Genomic DNA, 17,664 nt, shown 5'->3' with positions numbered 1-17,664 from the left:
GAGGAAGAAGTTCTTCAGCAGGAGGGTGCTGAGACTCTGGAACAGATTGCCCAGAGAAGCTGTGGCTGCCCCCTCCCTGGAGGTGTTCAAGGCCAGGTTGGACGAGGCTTGGAGCATCCTTGTCTGGATGAGAGGTGTCCCTGCCCATGGCAGGGAGGTTGGAGGACATGAGCTCTGAGCTCCCTTCCATCCTCAGCCATTCTGTGATTTTCATCAATTGTAGAATTTCATGCACACAGACCATGCTCTGGGGATGAGAGGTGCAGACAGCATTGACTTTGAAAGGACTTAGGACAAGAGATAAGAGAACGAAGAGTCTTAAACTGAAAGAGGAGAGATTTAGATGAGATATTAAGAGGAAATTCCTCACTGTGAGGTGGTGAGACACTGGTCCTGTGGCTGCCCCCTCCCTGGAGGTGTTCAAGGCCAGGTTGGATGAGGCTTGGAGCATCCTTGTCTGGATGAGAGGGGTCCCTGCCCCAGAAATCAGATGATTTCTGAGCTCCCTTCCAACCTCAGCTATTCTCTGATTCTTGTGGCTGCAGGTGTTCCTCTGCCTGCTTCCCTTTTCCTGAAATGCTTCAAACTCAGACAGGAGAAGTTTGGCTGAAGTCTCATTATATCTACACTGAGGATTCCTGGATGTGAAATTAATATCAAGAGTACAAAGTCAGGCTGTGCATTGCTTTAGTCTTACAGCTGGAGCTCTGGAGTTCAGATACAGATAGAAACTGAGAATCAACACCTGCTGTGGATGTTGAGCCTGGTGGGACTTAAATTATATAGTTCTTAATCTTTGCTTTTGAATGGGGTTACAGGCTTTAGATGGATGAAGATTTAAGTGAGATACTGGCTAAAGGTTTGGGGGGGGGGTTGTGCCCCCTGCACCACTTTATTAATTTAAATATTAATTTATTATTTAATTCCTGTCTCCCATCATCAGAACATCTAAACCTCTTTCAGTGAACATCCATCATTTTGCCTTAGGGATGATGACAGGCTTTGAGCTGGCACTTTGAGGGGACTGTTGGATGGTTCTGGGATTTCTTTCTGGCCTGAAAATAGTTAACTGAGAATTTGCTATGACTTGGAGCTTTGCTTTCTTACTCCACCATGTGTGTCTAAGTCCTCCCTTGGCATTTATCACCCTTGCTGGTGTTCCAGCAAGATTATTCTCTGGGTTGTGGTAGCTGGATTGCAGTTGGACTCAGTCTTGAAGATCTTTTCCAACCTCTGACTCTCAGTCACTTCAGAATTGATGATATTGATGATAAAATAGATTTATCTTCCATTTTTAACTCCAGTGCCTTGCTGATTTCCAAGATGCTGATGGGTGTAGCGGGAGGAGCCATTCTTGCTCCTATGTTGCCCACATTCTCCACCAAATGTAGCGGGAGGAGCCATTCTTGCTCCTGAAGCTCGATGAGCTGCTGGTCTCTTCCAGGACTCCAGCCACCACACAGCGCTTCCAGGGTAGAAGTGTAGCGGGAGGAGCCTTTCTTGCTCTAGAGGCTCGACGAGCTGCTGGCCTCTCCATGCCTTGCACCAGAGTGAGCTAAGCTACCTTCTGTGGGTGTGTCCCCCACCTTTATTGGCCCCCTGGTCTTGCTCATGCCCAATAGGGGCCTGTCCCAATCAGGCACAGGTGGACTCACACCCACTCTTTGGCAACTCGAGGCACCTGGTTGACAATGTCTCTCTACAGATGGGATCTCAGAGGTGTTAATCCCCCAGTTAGCTGCAGGGTAATCTACAGATAATCTTCATCATACAAAGTGTCCATGTATTCCTTTAGTTACTCCCTGTTCTTCTTCTTCCTGCAGAAGTTTGATTTTATTTGAAAAAGAAGATAAAGTCTCTTAGAATCCCACTTGGTACAAGCTGCTGTTGAAAGAAGCTCAAACCACATCTCACCACTTTCTGCCTGCTTCTGCCTCTCCATTTTTTCTCCTTATATTTCCAGTTGTTTGGCCACACTGTGAGCTGAGAACTGAGCTGGCTGAAAATTGTTCTTCCCTTCAACCTGCCTAAAGAAATTAATTTTTTTTTATGTGGCTACATAAAAGGTCCAGAAAACAGGAAGAAAGGTGCCAAGGAAATGGGCTTCTTGTTTTGGTGGAAGCACTTTGGTCATTTGGACCTTATCTGAACTTCTTCCTACATCTTCTCCTGCTCCCTCATTTGAAGACTTTTTCCCCAAAAGCTGCCTCCTGTTGAGCCTTAAGCTGATAGGAGGTGAAAAGAAAATGCTCCCAACATCCTTAAGAGAATCAGGGAATGGTTTGGGTTGGAGGGGACCTTTTAAAGATGATTTAGTTTCATGCCCTCCCATGGGCACTGACACCCTGCCCCAACCCAGGCTGCTCCAAGCCCCATCCAACCTGGGCTTTCAACACTTCCAAGGACTGGACAGCAGGAAAGAATTTCTCCTTTATACCTCATCTACATTTCCCCTCTTTCAGCTTGAAGCTCTTCCCACTCATCACTTCATGCTGCTGTCAAATTGATTTTGTTTTAATTAATTCGTTTAACCAATTTCATTTTAATTCACTGACCTTCTCTGAGATCTCCCTTAACACCTCCATCACTTTTTGGCCTCTCTGAAGAGCTGCCTACTTCAGATTGTTCAAAAAAAGCTTTTACTGTTAATTTTTATACCTTTAGCAAGCTGTTCCAAAGTTATTTTTGGCCTGACTTGACAGGGTTTAGCATTGAACTTGCCAGAGCTTATGTACCTTTTTCTTTCCTGATTTGGAAAATGCAATCTTTTTACATTTAATAGTCTCCTTCCTCTGCAGTTGAGTCATGGTGCTTTTTTGTTCTGTTTGGGCCCTCTAATATCTGCTGTGCATCCTCTCTGAGCCCTCCTCTTGGTGACTTGAAGCTCTCTTATTGCCGTCTACAAACATTTCATAAGCTGAGCCTCTTTTCTTACCTTTTTCTTATGTTTTTTGGGGGGGGGGATGAATGCTACATAAATACCAAACTTGCTAACTAGCAAAATTAATTCAATTTTGATAAGATATTTGGAAACAGGAAGAATCCTCTGAACATTTTATAGACTTAATGTACTTCATGTAAGAATTCTTGTGGAAATACCCAGGTGGGAGGTTGGTGGGGGTTTTGGTTTTGGGGAAGAAAAATCAGATCATGACGTTGAGCAAAAAAATGTCCTTGTCTGCTAGAGAGGGGAAAGCAGAATTGTGGGTGGTTTCAACAGAATTTACTCTGGAAGGAAAGTCTGGGTCAACTTAATTCCATCAAGAACAGGAGATGTGTTTTAGGCACCACAGCAGCTGGTGGTTGTTTGGTTCCCACTGGTTTTGTCCCTGTGTGTGTGTGTATAATAGAAAAAAATCTATAATGGAAATAAAATATAGTGACTGTATATAAAAATCTTCAAATTAAAGGTGAAGATATATTTTTATAATATAAATCTGTATGAATTAGTATACTGTATCAATATCTCTTTAATGTGTGTATACAAATATATGCCTTGTAGGTGTAAAAATACCTGGAGAAAAATTCAAGAATGCATAGGTCTTATATGATAATATATAAGCCAAGATAATGTATAAATATAAGCCACATGCAAATATGTGAAAGTAAATACAGATACATATAATGTAGATAATACAAAAATATTGCAAGGGGGGGGAAAAATCTTTTGGCTTCCATGATTTCAGGTTTGGCTTCAGGTTTTTCCATGTAACTCACTTGTGAATGGAGCCTCAGTGGGTTGAATTTCTGGAAGTGCTTCTCTCAGCAACTGATGTTCTCAGAATGCCTGTGAAGAGAAGACCTCTCTTTATACAGATTTATACATATTAATATAAATGTGTGTACAGACACTTGCATACACACAATCCCATCCCTGCCTTTAGCATCTTGGTGTTTTTATTCCTCAGATCAGGAAACTGGAGAGTTTACTGCTTGGTAATAATTGTTCTTTGGGTTCAGGAATTGCTTAGAAAACTTAGGATTGTTTCCCTGTTTCACTCCCATGCTCCCTGGGAAGCTGTAAGTTGGGAGTTGGGGTAGAACTGGTGGCATCTTGGGTACCTTTCTGATCTTGGGAGGATGGATGGATGGATCCATGGATGTTGTCCTGCCTTAACCAGACCAACCAAGGGCACTGAGAGGTAAATGCTCTTATTAAGTAGAAAATTCTCATTTTTTAGTCAGGAGAAACAGAGGAAATAGCTTGTGTGCAGCTGGCCTGAAGTTGTCTATCCAGCTGATGTTCCAGCCAGGATCAAATCCCACTGGCCTGATCTTTAGCCTTGGGATCTGACTGCCAGGCCTTGCTTCAAGGTTACTAAAACCTTCTGTTTGCACATGATAACTTGTGGAAGGCTCCTACTTGACCAACAATTTCAGGTGGCTCTGAGCTTGAAATGCAGCACACAAATGCCTCTTTTTGGCTAAAACAAATCCTTTGCTTTGCTGAGTGGGGTTTAGGAGGTAGGCAACCAATACCCATCCTTCCCTTTTGCCTGAGAGTGTTGTCAGAATTCCTGAAGAATCCCTGCAGGAAGGTGATGAGTGTGACACACCTGTCAGATCAGCTGTGATTTGGATAGATCCTGATGCCCCTCAGCCAAGGGAAGGGAGCAAGCAGGATGTTGGGAAGAAATTCTTAAATTTGAGGGTGCTGAGCCCCTGTGCCAGGTTTCCCATGGGAATTGTAGCTGCCCCATCCCTAGTAGTGTCTCAGGTCAGGTTGGATGGGGCTCGGAGCAACCTGGGCTGGTGGGAGGTGTCCCTGCCCATGGAAAGGGGTTGGGAATGGATGAGCTTTAAGGTCCCAACCCAAACCATTCCACAAAAAATATTGTGACTTCCCACTCTGAAGCGGGAAGGGCCCTTCAGGCTCCTAGGGCTGATCCTGAGGCCTCGGGGCTTAGCCCATTCCTGGACGATGTCCTAGGGCTGTTCCTGGGGCTCCGGGATCTACCCCTTCTTGCCTGCTCCTGGGGCTCCTTGAGCTGTGGGCTTCTCAATCCTCACTGAAGAGTGAGAGCTGTCTCCGTGGGTGTCAGCTGCTCTCTTATTGGCCCCCTGCTCCTGCACATGCTCAGGAGGGAGGCCAGACACAGGTGAACCCACACCCACTTATCAATAACTCAGGGCACCTGGTCCTGTCTCACTACATTTCCCCCTTCTTTTTTTTTTTTTTTTTTACACAGACATTTACATAGACATTTACATATTTACATAGCACGATTTTTTATACACAAGAATACACTTACAGGATTTTTCTTCGGGCCCCGCAGGACACTCAGCTAAGAGCATCAAGGGGGCGCCGAGAGGTTAGAGGATTTTTACACAAAAATATAACTTACAAGATTTAAACATATAACTTACATATAACATATAACTTATTTTACATATATTTTTAGGGAGAATTCTCAACCCTTACACGTATTTTGGGGAGAATTCTCAACCTTCTTTCTTTCAACCTTCTTTAAGGGGAATTAAGCATACCCATATATTCGCTCGATGTCAGCCCCTTTCTGGCAAAGTCTCCGCAAGCTGTCTGAGCACTCCTCACAAAGTCTCCGCAAATTGTCCCAGGCACTTGCCCTCTGTTCCGGGGTTTCTTTCCTCATGGGCCTCGGGATTTAACCCTTCCTCATGGGATTTCCCTCTGCTCAAGGGCTTAGCCTAGGCATATTTCACAAAGTCTCTGCAAGTTGCACCAGGCACTTTTCACAGAGTCTCTGCAAGTTGTTCTTCTAGTTATTATTCTCCCTCCTGTATCTGCTCTTCTGGCTTGGTTTCCCTCTGTTCCAGGGTTTCTTTCCTCATGGGCCTCAGGATTTAACCCTTCCTCATGGGATTTTCCCCTCTGCTCTGGGGTTTCCTGTCCAGAGAGCTTGTTGATCATACCTTACAGGGAGAACGTTCTTGCAGTTTCTGTGCCAGCTAGGTTTTCTGCAGGTTGCCCGCATTCTCCACCAGACGAAGCGGGAAGGGCCCTTCAGGCTCCTAGGGCTGATCCTGAGGCCTCGGGGCTTAGCCCATTCCTGGACGATGTCCTAGGGCTGTTCCTGGGGCTCCGGGATCTACCCCTTCTTGCCTGCTCCACTCACCTGCTCCAAAGATTTCTTTGCACACATGGCAGCTGCTGGAGGTCTCGAAAGCTTGGAGCAAGGTGGGGGTTGTGTGGCGGGGAGTGTAGGGCTTGCCAGAGTTTGGCAGAACAGATTTCCATGAAAATCTGAGGGAATTTTCAGCAGTGAGAGCAGCAGCCCTGAAGCTCATGCCAACACTCACCCTGTGCAGGGCCACCCTGCCCATGGCAGGGAGATGATTTCTGAGCTCCCTTCCAACCTCAGCCATCCTCTGATTCTAATTTTAATGGACTGGAGCTGGAACCACATCCTTTAGGAAGCACATTCCATAATCCAATAAACCTCACTGTTTGGATTATTTTCTTTCCCCCCCATATTCATCCTAAACACTGCTTGGTCCAATTCCTTATTCCTGTCAGTAGTTCCATACAAAACCCTGAAAGATTTCTTCCCCAGGTTCAGAGTCCAGAAATCCCAGCCCTCCCCCCCCACCTCTCCTCTTTCTCTTTGCCAAAATGCATCCATGGATTTGGCAGAAGAAAAGAAAAGAAAAGAAAAGAAAAGAAAAGAAAAGAAAAGAAAAGAAAAGAAAAGAGAAGAAAAGAGAAGAGAAGAGAAGAGAAGAGAAGAGAAGAGAAGAGAAGAGAAGAAAAGAAAAGAAAAGAAAAGAAAAGAAAAGAAAAGAAAAGAAAAGAAAAGAAAAGAAAAGAAAAGAAAAGAAAAGAAAAGAAAAGAAAAGAAAAGAAAAGAAGGGAGCAATTAAGATTTTATCACCATCCAGTCCCCTATCCTGGTCTCTGTCTGGAGTGGGGGGGAGGGTTGATGTTCTCCGCTTTTCCTTTCCTCCGCTGTTGCTGTCCCGTAGCCGAAGCCGAAGTGGCGAGAGAGAAGGGGAGGGGAAGAAGAGACGCAGCTTCTCCTTTTTCTCTTGGAGTTTTATACAGTAGAAGGGGTTCTGTCTTTTCATAAATCACTGGCACACAGACTTGCTAAAGATAACACAGATTTTGCCATCCCAAGAACTTCTTTTTTATTTATTACTAATTTTCAGTCCTTGTTACCTTGCTAAATTTATTATCTTTGTCTGGGCCGTGTACCAGGAGGCGACCTGATAAGCAGTCTTATCTTTAGGTGCCTGTCAAGCATGATACAAAAGAGAAGCTAGTTAAGTTTGGGGAAGAAATCTGTTAATTGAGAATGTTTGGTATATTTTAAAAAGGGCAGAAAAAATACTGATTCGAGAGACATATTTTGTATTTTCAAAGTGTTTACATCACTCGGAGTGCAAGTAGGAAATTCTGAGCCCTACCTGTGTCTGCCTCCTTTGCTGTCATCTACAACAGGTCCCAGCCCAACCTTTTGAGAAAAAAATGTTACTACAACTTCTTAATATAACCTAGAATCATCCTCAGTCCACACAAGCATTAAAAATGCTGATTTGAGGAGCAGGGTGGCCCTGCACAGGGTGAGTGTTGGCATGAGCTTCAGGGCTGCTGCTCTCACTGCTGAAAATTCCCTCAGATTTTCATGGAAATCTGTTCTGCCAAACTCTGGCAAGCCCTACACTCCCCGCCACACAACCCCCACCTTGCTCCAAGCTTTCGAGACCTCCAGCAGCTGCCATGTGTGCAAAGAAATCTTTGGAGCAGGTGAGTGGGAAGTCACAATATTTTTTGTGGAATGGTTTGGGTTGGGACCTTAAAGCTCATCCATTCCCAACCCCTTTCCATGGGCAGGGACACCTCCCACCAGCCCAGGTTGCTCCGAGTGTCTGAGACACTACTAGGGATGGGGCAGCTACAATTCCCATGGGAAACCTGGCACAGGGGCTCAGCACCCTCAAATTTAAGAATTTCTTCCCAACATCCTGCTTGCTCCCTTCCCTTGGCTGAGGGGCATCAGGATCTATCCAAATCACAGCTGATCTGACAGGTGTGTCACACTCATCACCTTCCTGCAGGGATTCTTCAGGAATTCTGACAACACTCTCAGGCAAAAGGGAAGGATGGGTATTGGTTGCCTACCTCCTAAACCCCACTCAGCAAAGCAAAGGATTTGTTTTAGCCAAAAAGAGGCATTTGTGTGCTGCATTTCAAGCTCAGAGCCACCTGAAATTGTTGGTCAAGTAGGAGCCTTCCACAAGTTATCATGTGCAAACAGAAGGTTTTAGTAACCTTGAAGCAAGGCCTGGCAGTCAGATCCCAAGGCTAAAGATCAGGCCAGTGGGATTTGATCCTGGCTGGAACATCAGCTGGATAGACAACTTCAGGCCAGCTGCACACAAGCTATTTCCTCTGTTTCTCCTGACTAAAAAATGAGAATTTTCTACTTAATAAGAGCATTTACCTCTCAGTGCCCTTGGTTGGTCTGGTTAAGGCAGGACAACATCCATGGATCCATCCATCCATCCTCCCAAGATCAGAAAGGTACCCAAGATGCCACCAGTTCTACCCCAACTCCCAACTTACAGCTTCCCAGGGAGCATGGGAGTGAAACAGGGAAACAATCCTAAGTTTTCTAAGCAATTCCTGAACCCAAAGAACAATTATTACCAAGCAGTAAACTCTCCAGTTTCCTGATCTGAGGAATAAAAACACCAAGATGCTAAAGGCAGGGATGGGATTGTGTGTATGCAAGTGTCTGTACACACATTTATATTAATATGTATAAATCTGTATAAAGAGAGGTCTTCTCTTCACAGGCATTCTGAGAACATCAGTTGCTGAGAGAAGCACTTCCAGAAATTCAACCCACTGAGGCTCCATTCACAAGTGAGTTACATGGAAAAACCTGAAGCCAAACCTGAAATCATGGAAGCCAAAAGATTTTTCCCCCCCCTTGCAATATTTTTGTATTATCTACATTATATGTATCTGTATTTACTTTCACATATTTGCATGTGGCTTATATTTATACATTATCTTGGCTTATATATTATCATATAAGACCTATGCATTCTTGAATTTTTCTCCAGGTATTTTTACACCTACAAGGCATATATTTGTATACACACATTAAAGAGATATTGATACAGTATACTAATTCATACAGATTTATATTATAAAAATATATCTTCACCTTTAATTTGAAGATTTTTATATACAGTCACTATATTTTATTTCCATTATAGATTTTTTCTATTATACACACACACACAGGGACAAAACCAGTGGGAACCAAACAACCACCAGCTGCTGTGGTGCCTAAAACACATCTCCTGTTCTTGATGGAATTAAGTTGACCCAGACTTTCCTTCCAGAGTAAATTCTGTTGAAACCACCCACAATTCTGCTTTCCCCTCTCTAGCAGACAAGGACATTTTTTTGCTCAACGTCATGATCTGATTTTTCTTCCCCAAAACCAAAACCCCCACCAACCTCCCACCTGGGTATTTCCACAAGAATTCTTACATGAAGTACATTAAGTCTATAAAATGTTCAGAGGATTCTTCCTGTTTCCAAATATCTTATCAAAATTGAATTAATTTTGCTAGTTAGCAAGTTTGGTATTTATGTAGCATTCATCCCCCCCCCCAAAAAACATAAGAAAAAGGTAAGAAAAGAGGCTCAGCTTATGAAATGTTTGTAGACGGCAATAAGAGAGCTTCAAGTCACCAAGAGGAGGGCTCAGAGAGGATGCACAGCAGATATTAGAGGGCCCAAACAGAACAAAAAGCACCATGACTCAACTGCAGAGGAAGGAGACTATTAAATGTAAAAAGATTGCATTTTCCAAATCAGGAAAGAAAAAGGTACATAAGCTCTGGCAAGTTCAATGCTAAACCCTGTCAAGTCAGGCCAAAAATAACTTTGGAACAGCTTGCTAAAGGTATAAAAATTAACAGTAAAAGCTTTTTTTGAACAATCTGAAGTAGGCAGCTCTTCAGAGAGGCCAAAAAGTGATGGAGGTGTTAAGGGAGATCTCAGAGAAGGTCAGTGAATTAAAATGAAATTGGTTAAACGAATTAATTAAAACAAAATCAATTTGACAGCAGCATGAAGTGATGAGTGGGAAGAGCTTCAAGCTGAAAGAGGGGAAATGTAGATGAGGTATAAAGGAGAAATTCTTTCCTGCTGTCCAGTCCTTGGAAGTGTTGAAAGCCCAGGTTGGATGGGGCTTGGAGCAGCCTGGGTTGGGGCAGGGTGTCAGTGCCCATGGGAGGGCATGAAACTAAATCATCTTTAAAAGGTCCCCTCCAACCCAAACCATTCCCTGATTCTCTTAAGGATGTTGGGAGCATTTTCTTTTCACCTCCTATCAGCTTAAGGCTCAACAGGAGGCAGCTTTTGGGGAAAAAGTCTTCAAATGAGGGAGCAGGAGAAGATGTAGGAAGAAGTTCAGATAAGGTCCAAATGACCAAAGTGCTTCCACCAAAACAAGAAGCCCATTTCCTTGGCACCTTTCTTCCTGTTTTCTGGACCTTTTATGTAGCCACATAAAAAAAAATTAATTTCTTTAGGCAGGTTGAAGGGAAGAACAATTTTCAGCCAGCTCAGTTCTCAGCTCACAGTGTGGCCAAACAACTGGAAATATAAGGAGAAAAAATGGAGAGGCAGAAGCAGGCAGAAAGTGGTGAGATGTGGTTTGAGCTTCTTTCAACAGCAGCTTGTACCAAGTGGGATTCTAAGAGACTTTATCTTCTTTTTCAAATAAAATCAAACTTCTGCAGGAAGAAGAAGAACAGGGAGTAACTAAAGGAATACATGGACACTTTGTATGATGAAGATTATCTGTAGATTACCCTGCAGCTAACTGGGGGATTAACACCTCTGAGATCCCATCTGTAGAGAGACATTGTCAACCAGGTGCCTCGAGTTGCCAAAGAGTGGGTGTGAGTCCACCTGTGCCTGATTGGGACAGGCCCCTATTGGGCATGAGCAAGACCAGGGGGCCAATAAAGGTGGGGGACACACCCACAGAAGGTAGCTTAGCTCACTCTGGTGCAAGGCATGGAGAGGCCAGCAGCTCGTCGAGCCTCTAGAGCAAGAAAGGCTCCTCCCGCTACACTTCTACCCTGGAAGCGCTGTGTGGTGGCTGGAGTCCTGGAAGAGACCAGCAGCTCATCGAGCTTCAGGAGCAAGAATGGCTCCTCCCGCTACATTTGGTGGAGAATGTGGGCAACATAGGAGCAAGAATGGCTCCTCCCGCTACACCCATCAGCATCTTGGAAATCAGCAAGGCACTGGAGTTAAAAATGGAAGATAAATCTATTTTATCATCAATATCATCAATTCTGAAGTGACTGAGAGTCAGAGGTTGGAAAAGATCTTCAAGACTGAGTCCAACTGCAATCCAGCTACCACAACCCAGAGAATAATCTTGCTGGAACACCAGCAAGGGTGATAAATGCCAAGGGAGGACTTAGACACACATGGTGGAGTAAGAAAGCAAAGCTCCAAGTCATAGCAAATTCTCAGTTAACTATTTCAGGCCAGAAAGAAATCCCAGAACCATCCAACAGTCCCCTCAAAGTGCCAGCTCAAAGCCTGTCATCATCCCTAAGGCAAAATGATGGATGTTCACTGAAAGAGGTTTAGATGTTCTGATGATGGGAGACAGGAATTAAATAATAAATTAATATTTAAATTAATAAAGTGGTGCAGGGGGCACAACCCCCCCCCAAACCTTTAGCCAGTATCTCACTTAAATCTTCATCCATCTAAAGCCTGTAACCCCATTCAAAAGCAAAGATTAAGAACTATATAATTTAAGTCCCACCAGGCTCAACATCCACAGCAGGTGTTGATTCTCAGTTTCTATCTGTATCTGAACTCCAGAGCTCCAGCTGTAAGACTAAAGCAATGCACAGCCTGACTTTGTACTCTTGATATTAATTTCACATCCAGGAATCCTCAGTGTAGATATAATGAGACTTCAGCCAAACTTCTCCTGTCTGAGTTGAAGCATTTCAGGAAAAGGGAAGCAGGCAGAGGAACACCTGCAGCCACAAGAATCAGAGAATAGCTGAGGTTGGAAGGGAGCTCAGAAATCATCTGATTTCTGGGGCAGGGACCCCTCTCATCCAGACAAGGATGCTCCAAGCCTCATCCAACCTGGCCTTGAACACCTCCAGGGAGGGGGCAGCCACAGGACCAGTGTCTCACCACCTCACAGTGAGGAATTTCCTCTTAATATCTCATCTAAATCTCTCCTCTTTCAGTTTAAGACTCTTCGTTCTCTTATCTCTTGTCCTAAGTCCTTTCAAAGTCAATGCTGTCTGCACCTCTCATCCCCAGAGCATGGTCTGTGTGCATGAAATTCTACAATTGATGAAAATCACAGAATGGCTGAGGATGGAAGGGAGCTCAGAGCTCATGTCCTCCAACCTCCCTGCCATGGGCAGGGACACCTCTCATCCAGACAAGGATGCTCCAAGCCTCGTCCAACCTGGCCTTGAACACCTCCAGGGAGGGGGCAGCCACAGCTTCTCTGGGCAATCTGTTCCAGAGTCTCAGCACCCTCCTGCTGAAGAACTTCTTCCTCAGATCCAGCCTGAACCTCTTCTCCTGCGCTTTCAAACCATTTCCCCTTCTCCTCTTGCTGGACACTCTTGGGAAAAGTCCCTCTGCAGCCTTCCTGGAGGTTCCCTTCAGGAATTGGAAGGCAGCTCTGAGGTCCCCATGGAGTCTTCTCTACTCCAGGCTGAACAATCCCAGCTCCCTCAGCCTCTCCTCACAGCAGAGCTGCTCCAGCCCCTGGAGCATCTTTGGGGCCTCCTCTGGACTCATTCCAACAGATCCATGTCCTTCTCCTGCTGCATCCAGACCTGGATGCAATATTCCAGCTGGGGTCTCACAGGAGCAGAATTTAGGGGGAGAATCCCCTCTCCTGACCTCCTGGCCATGCACATCTTGATGCATCCCAGGCCAGGGTTGTCCTTCATGATGCCCTAACATCCCCCTGGCACACTGGGAAATTGCTTCCATGGAAAAGTGATGGTAGGAAAGTATTTCTTTATTTTTAGCTTTCTTCTAACACAATGCAGCAGCTGGAAACAAGGATAGGAGCCAACAGAATGGGAGGTGCCAGCTCTCCATGGGCCACCAGAAAAGTCTTCATCAGACCACAGTGTCAGAATCATTGGAGTGACTTAAATGTGACACACACAGAAAAAGCATTAAATAAGAAAACAGAAGGCCCTCAAGTTCCCAAAGCTCCTGCTTGGATGTAGTAAGAAGGAAACCAGTAATTGTGCTTCTGAGTAATAAAGTACTCAGTGGGTTTGGTGGAGGAATTACATGGTGGTAGCAATTAGGTGCAAAGAAAATCCTTTTTTTCTTTAATTCACTTTTTGCTTTGCAGATGTTGCTGCAACATTGAACAGTCTTCTGTATGCTGAAAGTTTGATAAATAAGGGAGCGGGGTAGATAATTAGGAGTTGATTTCATCATGTTGCTGGAACATAGGTTAGATCTCTTCTGGTTGGTGAGCTTTTTGCACTTGGTTTTCTTTTTATCTTGTATTTGAGGCTTTGTTTCACTGACTTCTTTAGCCTCCTCTACTTGGTGTTCCTTCCATTTTTGCAAAAAGAGAGCAGGATTCTTATTTTGGAAATATTAAAATAATCAGAAGATATTGAAATCTTCTGAAGATCATGTCTGCCAAAGCTCTTAATTCTTCCTTTTCAGTCTCAAAAGCATCCTATGAACTTTGCAAAATAGTTTCAAATGCAACAAAACTCCTTGGAAGGATGCTAAAAATAAGAGAACTTGTGTGGAAGAGATCTTAACATATATTAATAAGACAGAAATGGGCACATTTCAAAAGGCTGCACCTGTGTTAAGTGGGATTTTAATGCTATGTTTAAACTTCAGAAAGGATGGGCTGTCCAAAAGAAAGCTTGATGAGGTTCAATTATGAATATAATAATTTTGCAACTGTTTTAAAGAAATTAAAAATAGAAAAAAATCTCTTTTTCCCAAAAAGATCCTTTGAAATAAGTCACACAGGTTCCTTCTGTGTTAATTTAGTGCTCTGGCCAGGGGATGAGAGGTTTCAGCTGCCAAACATTTACATTCAGGGTCAGAAAATAAGATGGGTTTTGTGGAAGAATTACAATTAGTTCAATAAATACCAAAAAAAACCCTCACAAATCTACAGTAGATCAGAATTTGTTGATAGGCTAACTTGAAATAATGGTAGTCAGTGCTAGGTCAGTTGTCTGTACATTCCAGTGCTTTTTTAAAGCAGTCCTGCTTGGTTTTTACTTTTAAACATGTCTTGAAGATGAAGCTCTTCACATTTTTTTTCTTTTTGTCAGCTCTTCACATTTTTTTTCTTTCTGTCAGGTGAAGTGGTCTCCAAGTAGGTACAAACATGAACCCTTCTTAGCTGTTGTTTTGTAAGAGGGGTCAGTGTTAGGGCTGAGATTTCTGCAGAGCTGTGTTTAGCATTAAATAACACTCTGCTGGGAGAAAGTTCTTTTTTGATCAACCTGTCAGAACTTTTATTTTGCCACAAAGTATTGCTGCACAGGCTATCAGACCAGATTAAAATCTGGGGGTTGTTTTCATGGCTCTGAGCAGAGTTCCTAACCATTTTACAGAAAATCTCACATTATCTAATGGAAAAAAAAAACCAACAACCCGTGCTTTTAACCAAAATCTGCTTGCTTAGAATTGTATGACTAGGGAAACAGATTTGTCCCTTGAAACTTTTATTTCTTTTTAACTAGATTTTAAACTTCAAATCACTGTGAATCATTGTTAACCTCCATACCCTTGCATCCTATACATCATCTCCTCAAAAGGGATTTCAGAGAGGTACTCCCAACTGCAGTCCTTTTCCAAAGCTCTTTCATCTTCTGTAGGAATGCAAAATTATGAGACTGAGTTTAATAAGACTGCAACATTCATTTTAAATTGCTCTTGATCCTGGAGGTTTTGTTTTTATTTATTTATTTTCTTAAGAAATTTATTCTTCGCTATTATGTTGTCTACCCGCAATAATGAGCAGTGGTGAGGAGCTTGACAGGACTCTCAATCTGGAGGTTCTGGTTAGAGCAGTGTTAGTTTCTGTGTTTTGCCTAAAATAGTGAGTTGATTAAAAATACAGAAGAAAAATGCTGCATAATGGACCAAGTTCGTTGTATTAAAAATTATCATTTTCCAGCCTCTGAAGGGGACTACAAGAAAGCTGAGGGAGGGCTTTGGACACGGGGGGGTAGGGAGAGGACAAGGGGAAATGGGTTAAAACTTGAAGAGGGGAGATTGAGGTTGGACATCAGGAAGAAATTTGAGGGTGCTGAGCCCCTGTGCCAGGTTTCCCAGAGAAGCTGTGGCTGCCCCGTCCCTGGCAGTGTCTCAGGTCAGGTTGGATGGGGCTTGGAGCAACCTGGGCTGGTGGGAGGTGTCTCTGCCCATGGAAAGGGGTTGGAATTAGATGATAGTTTGTAGAAAAAAAATCCGCGGAGGCTTAAGGACAACACGTAGTCACCAATATGGTTAAAGTGAAGTTGTCTGTTAACAATTCACACTCGCTTTATATAGAACCCTTGTTTATATAACGATATCTTGCAGGTGGCTATATCTTGGCCACAAATTCTATTCTCACAGAACTTCTGCTGGCTAATCATTACTCTGCTATTCTTCTTTTCCCGTTGCCAGCTCCTTTATCTTTTTCCCTTAGCTCATCTTTCAGTAACCTTGGAACTAGGTCTCAAGGCCCTTAGCTTACTCTAGCTAAACCTAAATAGTCAGGATTGCTCATGTCTGTTTTCTTCCAGTTTCCCAACAATTGTTAAGGTCTTTTCCAACCCAAACCATTCCATGAGTCTCTGACAAAGGCAACAGGGAAGCTTCTTTCCCTCCCATCAGATGTTGCTCTGAGGATTGTTCCGTGAATCCTTCACTTGGCCTCTGCTCTGACTTCAACCCTCTCCCCTTCAAATTGTTGAACTTGGTGATCTTAAAGGGTTGTGTGATCCTGACATAGGCTTTTATTTCACCCCTCCTAATTTTCATTTCAGCAATTCCTTTGCCTTCATTTTTCTGGAATTCCCACTAATCCTTCCTTCCCTCTCCATCCCCGCTGCCGCGCGACTCATGAAAGTTTCATTTTGAGCAACCAAGTTGCCAAACCTTTTGTTTCATTGCACAAAGCTGAATCTTTTTTCCCTCTCCCAGATTTTTTTCCTCTAAAGGAGTTTCCTTCATGAAAATATCAGCTCAGGTGATGGTTTTATTTGCCTTTTTTCTCCAGCTGGCCTCTGGACAGTCTTCACTCTCGGCAGGGCGGGGAGCAAAGCCACAGCGCAGCTGGAGCAGTGTTCTCCTCTTGCTAACCAGAGTCTGCTCCTCCTTCTGGTCTTGGCCAATCTGACTGATGCTCCAGATACACCCAATCCCTACAGACAAGCTATTGTGTCCTTCAAGAACACACAAGGTTTGTAGCTGGTTCGATTTCAAAGCCTGAACTGCTATAAATGAAGTGTTGAGTTGCTGCAGGTACTTCCAAGGTTCTCCTTCCAAAATTTGTTTTCCCTCGGGTCAGCCTGTGGGAGAGCAGTAATAAAATCATGGAATCACAGAATCATCATGTTTGGAAAGGATTTTCAGGTTCATCAAGTCCAATCATCAGTCTTCAACACCACCTCAACCACTAAACCATCTCCTGAAGCACCATATCTACCCATTTTTTGGATACCTTCAGGAATGGGGACTCCACCACCTCCCTGGGCAAACTCTTCCAATGCTTCACCACTCTTAGGATTTTACTGGAGCAGGAATTATATATTACTGGACACTGGAACAGGTTGCCCAGGAAGGTTGTGGATGCCCCAGCCCTGGAAGTGTCCACAGACAGGTTGGATGGGGTTGGGGCAACCTGGGCTGGTGGGAGGTGTCCCTGCTCATTTTGGGGGTTGGAACTGGATGAGTTTTAAGGTTCTTTCCAACCTAATCCATTCTGTGAATTTTTTTCTGAGAATTTTGAGATGGAGTTGCTCAGCTGCTGGAATTTAGTGGAAGGGGAAGTCCTTCAAAACTTTAGAAAGCTTCATAATTTCATAAAATATAAATAGAACTGACCAGGAAGTAATTTGATTATCCCAGAAATCTACTGGAGTCCACCGAAAACTTCATAGTACTTGGAGAAATTCTGTTGAGCTGGAGTCACATTCCTTAGAGCTAAGAGAAGCATTTGAACTGCTAACTGGTTTGATTTGCTGACTCAATTCTTGCATTGCTATTGTGAGGAGAAGTGGCTCAATATAAACATTGCCATATATACAAAAAGTTGGAGCTGTTTCAGTGCTTTCCTGTTTTTTGAGAAGGTTCCAGGCTGTGTATCAGCACATGCAGTGATCTGCTAACTCAGTGTCCTGCTGCAGATGGTCCTGTATGGGATGCAGCACTGCTCCAACACTGTTAGATCCTTACAAAATTTTTAAAGAACCTGTTCTATGGCCAAAAGCCATATTTTTTTCTAGATTTGTACATTTATACAATGATTTATTGTTTCCTGTTGTTTCTACTGATGATATTCATATGACTGAGATGAAATTTGATTCGTACCAACATTCTGATGGGCTGGTAAAAGGGAAATGGAAACGGAAGGTTGGTTATGGTCGTAATGTTCTCTAGTGAGT

General features: G+C 43.5%; 1 protein-coding gene across 1 annotated transcript in view; it reads left to right on the top strand.

Annotated features, from left to right (window-relative positions):
* LOC115600088 (dymeclin-like) overlaps positions 1-17,664 on the top strand; it is a 134,226-nt gene that overhangs the window by 48,826 nt on the left and 67,736 nt on the right. The window contains exon 8 of the mRNA XM_030468316.1: positions 16,278-16,460. Within this exon, the coding sequence (XP_030324176.1) occupies positions 16,278-16,460 (183 nt within the window). The remainder of the gene's footprint in view (positions 1-16,277; positions 16,461-17,664) is intronic.

Source organism: Calypte anna, chromosome W (genome assembly GCF_003957555.1).
Source record: "Calypte anna isolate BGI_N300 chromosome W, bCalAnn1_v1.p, whole genome shotgun sequence".
NCBI lineage: Eukaryota > Metazoa > Chordata > Aves > Apodiformes > Trochilidae > Calypte > Calypte anna.
Note: the sequence above shows the minus strand (reverse complement) of the source record. Positions and strands in the feature narration are given on the sequence as shown.